We start from the raw sequence: 9,684 nt of genomic DNA on the forward strand, positions 1-9,684 counted from the left end.
CGTTTCAGAAGCCATTATGTGCAAACGTAATCCACCCGTCCAGCTGTCGTTCATGGCCGTGTGGTATATATATTTCAGGACAACATTCATTTGGGCTAAATGGTGCATACTTGAATTACGAAGGAACAGCGCCAACGAAGACGATTGGCGCTTGTCCTGTGTCGTTCTCTCCCCACTTGTGATCGCCTTCGTTGGCGCTGTTCCTTCGTAATTCTGGTATATATATATATATATATATATATATATATATATATATATATATATATCAAACATTAATCGGGTAAGCACGTGGTGGTACAGTTTGTTGTTTTATTAGATAGCTTAGGTATAGGGAGCCGTGCCACAAAATCTGCGGAGGAAACAACGGTACGTTCTCTCCCCCGACTCCAATGCCCACATCTCGGTACTGCGGCCGGTACCAGCGCAGTTCTCGACCGACGACAGTCGCGGTCATCGCCAGCTAAACATTTGCCGCCAGCTGCCAGCACTACTACATGCCCGCGCATTCACGTTGAGTAATTTGACATTGATGTGGGCTGACCGTTGCGGCATCATCACCATTACTGCACCGAATTCTGTCTAATACTGGTTACGTTCACGACCAGTGTACTCTGAAGAAGGCCAACTTTGGGGCACGTTTCAATCGATCAACCTCTAACTCTCTGGACGCTGTGGAAACGGTCAGAGCTCGGAAGCGGATGCCTTTGGGACGAGGTGAAAGACGGCCTGGTGTGGTTTCAGTGTAACGACAATAACATAATATACACTTAATCACGGAACCGCACTTCCATGACAAGTTGGGATGATATAGTGTGTTCATGAGAATGATCCTACGAGTCGCTGATTTGAGTTACACATGATGCATGAATGCGATACTTGGTTTGCCGCCGGTCATTTACCGCTCGTTCTTTCTGCTTTTTTTTTTTTCAACAGAAAATTGTACGCTTTATACTTTCTTACATTCAGGCGGAGCTAGGACTGCTCCGCAAATGACATTTTCTCGCCTGAACGGTAGACACTTACTTTCTCTCAAACGGCGTAGCTGTATAGGAAGATCTGAGTGAATCCGAGGTTTGCTGTCAGCTAAACGACCACGAGCGCAACTGCCAGCGTAGCTTGGAACATCACGTTGACAGTTCAGCATGCTCTCATGACAGTTTGCAAACTCTTGATGCGACACTCGTGTTTCTTTGGAACTGGTTTGTCCATTTCTGAGCACTACGCACGCTTAATTTGAAAATTCGTCTCAGATACTAGCTCAGGTCTCCTTCGGGGAGAAGAAGCCTAGGACAAGAAAATCGCGACTTACAATTTGATGCACAAAAAACTGCCGAGCAGATTTCTTGCACTTACAAATTCTTCAAAGCATACAGACTGAAACTTAAGTGAAACAGGTCCCTTCCTCTATCTTCACGCGTTTAACAGGATGCCCGCCATCAAGGTGCATACATGCATGCGGTAGCGGGGACAAGAACCACCGCGTTGATATTCCGCACCGCACGGCTTCGAGTCAGTACGACCAAGAAGCTGCTTTTCAGTACTAACATTTCGGATCACACAAGGATTGAAGCGTCAAGGGATGTAATGCTAAAATCCGGCCTATGGAGCGTCGCGGAAGATGTAGCTGCGAGCGTTCGTCGGAAGTGGCGTGGTCGTAACGGTCAGCGTTGTTCCCTTATCATACCATCTGCGAAACTCCCTGCAAGTTCTGCTCGTCCCAATGACCAGCGTTGGTATACGTGTTCAGATTTCGATGTCAGCGCCTTGCCGCGACGACTGTGGAACAGCCGTCAACTTCATGATGGTGACCCTATGATGAACACTTGCAGTTCGCTTTCTGTTTCTTGATTGAAATAGTGTCCAAGAAGACGGGCGTGGATTATGACCGGATTTAGGGGTGGCAACCGGTGTGTCTCGAGAACTGCGGATGACTCTGGACGCCGACCGACGTGCCGATGTGCGTCGTCAGGGCAGCACCAGTGTGGGTGTTACCCGGCGCACGGTGTGCGTCGGCGGCGGTGGCCGGCGAGGCGAGGACGAGCCCAGCATGACGGGCCCCCCGCACGGCGTGGCCCGGCACAGAAGCCGGGGTCCGTCGGCGCAGCGGCACTGCATGCAGGGACCCGAGGCCCGGGGCACCAGGTCGCCCAGCGCGAACCGCTGTCCGCCCAGGACGCAGCCCTGTTGCCCCGGGTGTTGCTGCCCTTCGTGAAGGGCGGCCTCCACGACGACCGGCTCGGCTCGAATTGGATCGGGTGCTGCGGCTGCGGCTGCAGCAACGGCCGGCCCTGCTTTCTCGGCCGCGGCTGCAAAGAGGTGCCGTCACGCAAGGGTGTTTAAATGGAAGCGACAAAGACGCGTAGTTTGGCGTAGCGCGCCAACGTAAACACTGTAGCCGGTCAGTCTACAAGCCATTCACCATGAGCCGAACCGAGAATGATGTTCTAGGCGTTGTCGAATTCCCCTATGTTCATTGCCATTTGCTGGGCGTGTTGGTAAACTGAAAGCATATTTAGCGCCAGCAAACAAGGAAGGAAGGGAGACGACAACACAATGCGCGTCTCCCTTCCGTCCTTGTTTGCTGGCGCTAAATATGCTTTCCCCTATGTTCGCCATCTTTTCACCGCGGATTGTCCCAGATGGTTGTTACGGCCCTCTGTGACTGGCTCACAATGCCATCATCACAAAATTTGATAATACGTCGAAATTTGACACCGTCCAAAATAGCACCGCGACTGCACAGAGTAAGTTTAATCAGCAATACTTTCGCAACGTGTCTGTAAAAAATTGGTTCGCAGCTAGCAACTGCATGAATGCCGATGCACTGTCCGCGCGTTGTTACTGCGCTTCGGCGAAGAGTGATCTCGGTCCCACGGGAGCGAGTTCATGTAAACGCTGTCGGCTCGGGTTGTCTCTGTCCGGATTCCGACTCCGCTGGCTCGTCTCGCTATAATAACAGAGTCCCGTCTTGGAGGTCCTACTTAAGTGCTCAGCGCTATGTTCACTTCATATTGTAGCTTAGCAGAATTAATCACTTGTGTTTAGAGCACCAAAGCGAACATCTGGCATGTATACATAACCTTTCATGGATAAACACTCCTCGCCGCTTCGAACAAGAACTTGCGTATAATAGTCGGCGCTAGCTCCTAGCACCTTCGTGCAATATTCACCGACAGAAAGCTAAGCATAGCTGCAGGTAGGGATTCATGGTAAGAAAAGTCAAGCGCACAAAACTTGTGCCTGTGTTTCGTACGCCTTTCCGGTTACCCTGAAGTGTTTCTCACAATTTCGCTAGACCATGGGCTACCTCCTCTTCCTACGTGCGTGACATCATCGCATACGCCAACCAATCACACGCCCCCCTTTTTCCTTCTCTGCGCTTCCTTCTGCGCTTTTTATTGTCCCCCTCCTCACTCCTGTCACCATTTTGTACCAAGCCTATTTAACAGGGAGAGGCAGGCTAGTTGGTGGTCGTTATTGGAATGCATCATGTAACCGCGCAAATGACAACGGACGAGGAAAGAAACACAGAACAGAGTTGAAGTTCCGCGCCTGTCCTGTGTGTTTCTTTCCTCGTCCGTTGTCGTTTGCGTGGTTACATGATGCATTCCAATAATTGTACCGAGCCCTCCGCCAACTACGCAAACCCGGAGAAAGCCGCTACAAAGCTATCGCTTTAAGGAAGGAAGGAAGGAAAAAGTGGAGAAGGAAAGGCAGGGAGGTTAACCAGTTTAGCTTAACCGGTTTGCTACCCTACACATGGGAGAGGGGTAGGGGCGATGAAAGATGGGGAAGTGAGAGAGAGAGAGAGAGAGCGCATAGCACAGCACACACACATCGTCCGTTTGAGTCCATCAGTCTGGCGTGGTACGTGATATCACTGTCACAGCCGCTTGTCCAATCCCGTCTTTTTCAAAAACCGAAGTAGTCCATTCGTCGCCTTAAATCGCTTTAAAATGTTGCTGCAAGATATAAGCCTAATGTAGCGTTGGCAGCCCCGAACAAGATGTCTGTATGTGCCGTGCCGATCAACAAAAAGCGGAAGAAGCCTGAAAAAGAAATAACGATGGCCAAAGTATCATACATAAACAGCCGTACGTGCCATGTAGCGTAGTGTTTCTCTAACGTATTCACAAGACGTGCGGTAAAACGTATACCGAGTGCTTCTGCGAACACTTTCGAAATTATTTTAAAATTGCCTGCGGTAGATAGCACAATTCTGGTTCATGAGCTGATCTACTCGAAGAGGCGGGCATTACTTGCACAAGGAAGTGGAACGCATAATCGACTAAGTAAACAAAAAAATCACTAATTCTGTGTTCAATGTTTAACTATAGTTACCTTATGGCAGGTATTGCAATATACAACTCCAACCGTGGAGATTACAAGGCGGATACACTTGGAAGGAATCCTCAGGATGACACCAGTTTCGAGACATTAATTCCCGAGCTTTGCGGAGAAATGCACTGGCTTCCCCGTAAGCTTCGTGCTTCAATGCATAAAACGACGCTTTGTTTCTTCTTCTTTCTCCTTTTATTCCCTTTACCCCTTTCCCCAGCACAGGGTAGCCAGCCGGTACTTACACTGGCTAACCTCCCTGTCTTTCCTCTCCTTTGTCTCCTCCTTGTTAAGTAGGTTGAACGACAGTGCATTTTTACCCAAAGTTTGACGGCGCATATCTCGTAAATGGTGTCATCCATTCAGTTCTTTTCAAATGGATATGCATTGCAGCCACACCCGCTAGAATTCGTAAATTACGATATGTGCCATAAGGTAACTAGCTAAAAACTTAATTAGGAGATTTTTACTAATTAGTCGATTGTGTGTTTCAGTTATTTGTCCAAGTAACATGCACCTCTTCGAGTAGACGTACCAGCTCAAGGAGTAGAATTGTTCAATTTTCCACAGGCAAGTTAAAAAGAATTCCTTTGAAAGTGTTCGCTAGCTGAGACACCTCGTATATTTTAATGCAGGGGGGGGGGGGACGCTAAACGTAAAAAATTTAAAGCAGTGCGATGGTTCGACCGAGAACGTAAAAGGTAGTTTATATACAAAAATACGTATGAGAATATACCCACCATGTGATTGTGAATTTTTACTTTTTTACACGAGGCTACTATCGTCTTGCAGAACTTTTGCATGGTGGGTTTTACGTTTTGCTTTCGGTTGTGCCCCTTTCGGCATGCCTGAAACTTATCTTCCTGTATGCACAATCCTTGAGATCTACAAAGAAATGTCAGTTGCTAGTTTTGCGGTGTGCTGTTTCACTACTTTTTCCGTTGCGTCGCGTCAGTCCCCTGCCCTGCGAGTGCACCATAACAAAAACTACAAAACAGTTCAATTGTCGATCGCGTTACCATCTTGCTCAAAAAACATTAAGCTGTGTTCCACCAGCAAACCCAATCCCTTCTGGACTTAAATTTTTCGTACAACGGGCCCTTTTGAACATCGACGGCGTGAACCGTCGTCGATGGTAATCGCGGCTGGTGTGCCTGCCGAGCGCGTACACTTTCCATCTGCGATATTATCGTCTTCCGCGCATGGCTGTTGTACTTGTTTTTGGCATGTGTATATATCGATGCTTTTTGAAAAGAAAAAAAATTGTTTAAGTTCAGCACTCTGTTCACAGCTTTCTCCTCGGCTTTTTGTGCTTTCTGAGGAGGAGGCAGTGCCGTACTATTTCCAAGTAGGTGGCATCAGAACCAAATACCGGGTGTTTCAGCGAACACTTCCAAAAATCTTTAAAATTTGCCTGCGGCAGCTATCAGAATTCTAGTTCATGAGCTGGTCTACTCGAAGCGGCAGAAAATACTTGCATAAAAAATTGAGCTGCAAAATCGACTAGTTAATAAAAATTCACTATTTAAGTTTTTAACTAATTACACTAGCTATGGCCCATATTGCAATTTACAAATTCTAGCCGTGGAGTTCACAAGGCGGATCCACTTGGAGCGAATTCTCAAGATGACACCAGTTTCGAGATATAAATTCCCGAACTTTGAGAAGAAATGCATTGGCGTTCCAGTTAATTTGTTAACAAAACGTCGTTTCATGCACTGAAGCACACAATTAACTGGAACGCCAATGCATTTCTCCGCAATGTTCGGGAATTTATATACCGAAACTGGTGTCGTCCTGAGAATTCGTTCCAAGTGGATCTGCCTTGCGAAGCTCACTGCTAGAATTTGTAAATTGCAAGATAATTAGCTAAATGTTAATTAGTGAATTCTTGTTAATTAGCCGATTTTGAAATTCAATTTTTTGTGCATGTAGTGTCCGCCGCTTCGGGTAAACCGGCTCATAAACTAGAATTGAGCTATCTGCCACAGGCAACCCTTGAAAAATTTCGAAAGTGTTCGCTGAAACACCCTGCGTACTACGTGGCATGTTGACTGAGAATGCCTGCCAACAAACCCATGACGCTGCAGAAACCATGACTCTGGCATTCAGATATTCTGCCTTCGAGCGCTGCACGTCCGTCGCAGGACAGCTGACGGCGAAGTCGTCCGCATCGTCCCGCAAATGTCTTTCAGATGCGGTGAGGATGTGTGCGCTGTTTGACGAATGATTCTAATCCAATCGGCGACAGCACACGATACGTTCTTGGCTGCCTGTTACGCCTGTAAGTGGAACTGTCTAGTTATGTGTTGCACTGATATGTTCGTACAAGTTATTTGCTATATTACAAGGATTGGTGTTATCTTAGTTTGAAAGGATAAATTAACGTGGTCTGCAGTCTTGGCACTCGCACCCGAGTGAATGTTATTGCCAGTGAGCGGAACGTCGCCGGGTGAACTGCTATTGCACACGGGAAGCGTATTTATCATTAGCAAGGAAAGAAGGCACCCGCTACCTCGACTTGGTTGGGGATATAACAAGCCAAATAGGTTTTCAGAACGGAGGGAAGGATTGCAGCATTTTAATTTTCTTGGCAGATGGCAGTTTCACGTTCGGGAGTTAGAATCGAAGTATGTTTATGTTAGTGGCGACGCTCTGGGTGTGAGACACCAGTGAGACGCGGATATTCTGTTCTGAAGTTATTCCTGGTCACGCAACGGGCACTCGCAATATATTAATTAGGAGGCCCTTTCGGGGAGAATTGGTCATGTGCACGTTGCCGTGTCACGTGCAGATTCTTCAAGGGCTTTGTGTTCGACCCTTGCATCCTTTTGTCTATTGGAAATCTTATCGTTACGCAGAAACAGAGCTAATCTTTTACCTATAGTGCCAGCAGCCGCGCTCAATAATTGGTGTTTTCAACATGATGGTCTGCGGTGATCCACTTTCATTAAGGTCTATCTACTCAGCCCCGAACAGCTTTGACCTATAGAAAATTGAGCCCATGATTATGCACATCGGCTAATACTGCGTTTTAAGAGTGCGCGTGCAAGGGCTTGGGAATACAGTTCATCCTCTTACTCCACGCTCTTGAGGCGTCTATTGCTCTTGAACGAATAATGTGAAGACGATTGAACGGTTTTTGTTACACTGAGAATGCTTTAGCGTCCCAACTTCTTTGTTCACCTCAAACAAATCGTGTTTTCTTTTTACAGTAGCGCACTGACTCATTTCAAGTGTACATTTACGCTATACATTTCAGTTCCTAACGAGAGGCCTTTCTCCTGCGTGCTTGGGCTGTGCACATGGGTTGGCGGATAAATTAGGTGTGTGTATACACGAGTCCAACAGACGCAGATACGGCCGTGCCGTCGCTTTTTAGCCTCGTTTGTCCAATAGCTCTTCGAATTGGCAGATCCAGGTGTACTCTCACGGCACTTGGCTATCTATAGTGGCGCCGGGCCAGCGGTGCGCCGTTCTCCAGCCCGGCGGCTCAGGGTGCGCGAAGAAGGGGAGCAAACTGACTCACGCGCGTCACTGCACTCCAGCGCCGGGCAGCAGACGCCGGGCATCCGTCGCTCGCGGCAGCCGGCCTTGGTCTGGTTGGGGCACCGCTCCTGCCAGCAGATGACCTGCGCCGCGAAGCAGAGACAGCGCTCGCAGGGGTCCGAGCGCGGCACGCGGGCCCCGTGGCCGAACAGCTTGGCGCCCAGCTGGCAGCCCGCCGACGGCGGGTCCTCCCTCTCGCGCACCGCCGCCTGCACGGCGACCGCGAGGACGAACAGCAGCGGCAGCCGCTCCATCGCCGACTGTGCCGGGATCAGGTCGGCGGACAACGGGCCTTGAGATGCCTGCCGCCGAAGACGTGGCCGCACCTTGACCCTGTCTCTCGCGGAGCTCAGCGGGGGCGTCAGTGGCACGCTCGGGGGACTGGGACAGCGCTGCGTCGGGGACAACCTCTCGCCGCCGCCGCGGCGGCCTTGAATGCGGCTAGCAGTGCAGTGCCGCCGCCGCTTCTGCTGCTGCTGCTTAGCGGGCCGGCCCGTGCCCTTCCGGGTGGGGTGGGCGCGGCGGCGACGGCCGCTGTCCTGCCGTGCAGATTCTCGGTCGCCGCTAGCCGATGATGCGTGGCCGTTTACGGAGGCCCCCCCCTCCTCGCCTCGGAAACCAGTTCTAGCCTTTCTGGACCACCGCGCCATTCATGTGTTCGGCCGCGACCCCGCAATTACATTGCGCGCTCAACACTTTGTACAAAAGGGTCGCTGCAGCAGCCGCAACGGGATCAACGCCCCGGGGCTGCCGCTGAAGCTGCACTGTCCACCCTTTGCAAAGCGAGCCCTGCAGCCACACAAGTGGCCAAGGTCAAGAAGAAAAGCCTAATGGTTCCTCCGGCTGGACTTCCTGGCGGCGACACAGCTCTCAGCCAACGATGCTTCGGGGACGTCGTGCCGCCCATGCGGGATTTCCCGGCCGTCTGCCCGCCTCTACAAAGTGCTCAGAGCATTGTCTCGAAGCCACAAAGTATGGAGTTCGCGGGTAAAGTGGCCCCGTGGGATAATGCGGAATCTCTCCTCTGCCAAACGAGGACCACTCCTGTCTGGCTTCTCACTCAGCTTTTCTTCGCGACTCCGACACGGCGTATGAACCCTTTCACAGTTATTGATTTCTCAACCGTTAGATGAGATGAGGATAGGTGCTACAATTTTTTTTTACATTCGCTTAACGCAACTTGTCTCCCCTGTCTTTTTGTATATGTTTGAGTCTCATTAAAGAGGGCCGAAAAAGCGTCGAGGGCAATCAATATTCAACAGGGTGGGATAGGCGACAGTCTTGACGACACACCACGTAGCTACTAGGCCGGAAGCCTCCTATCCAAGAAGGGCTAGGTATTTGACGGGCTGTAGTGGTCCCCGCCTAACTGTTTGCAGTTGTTCAAAGAACGTTGTTTTCTAATCTGCAATGATCCATTAGGGTGATGCATAAGGGTTATCCTGTAGCGGTGCACTACGAGGCCTGCCTGAGAGGCCTTTTTTGAGAGGCCTGAGAGGCCTCAAATGAGAGGCCTTTTGTGTAACTTAATCATGAAAAAGGCTTCTGGTAAGTCAAAAGTTTATTGACGTTTTCGAGGTTAGGTTATAGTTATAATTGTGCCACCATAACTGAAGAGTTAATTAGCTCTTGACTTAACAAGAATATTTTTTTTATAACCTGTTGCTTAACCAGACAAATTTTTGCCGAACTCTTGAATGTGTTGCTTATTTATACAATAGAGTAACAGCGAACACTTCCGTCAATACTGGAGGTGGTACAGTTAGTATGCATGCAGGACGTCGTGGAAATCTGTGA

The 9,684-nt window shown here is 49.5% G+C and overlaps 1 protein-coding gene across 1 annotated transcript; it reads right to left on the reverse strand.

Moving 5' to 3' along the window:
• Positions 1–285: 285 nt before the first annotated feature.
• On the reverse strand, positions 286–8,650 carry LOC142564853 (uncharacterized). Its single transcript, XM_075676034.1, has 2 exons — positions 7,868–8,650; positions 286–2,306 (listed from the first exon to the last, which is right to left on the reverse strand). Exons 1-2 carry the CDS (start codon positions 8,535–8,537, stop codon positions 1,966–1,968), a joined length of 1,011 nt encoding a protein of 336 aa, XP_075532149.1. The 5' UTR covers positions 8,538–8,650; the 3' UTR covers positions 286–1,965.
• Between the last annotated feature and the right edge of the window lie 1,034 nt (positions 8,651–9,684).

The sequence above is a fragment of the Dermacentor variabilis genome, chromosome 11 (assembly GCF_050947875.1).
Source record: "Dermacentor variabilis isolate Ectoservices chromosome 11, ASM5094787v1, whole genome shotgun sequence".
In the NCBI taxonomy this organism is placed as follows: Eukaryota; Metazoa; Arthropoda; class Arachnida; order Ixodida; family Ixodidae; genus Dermacentor; species Dermacentor variabilis.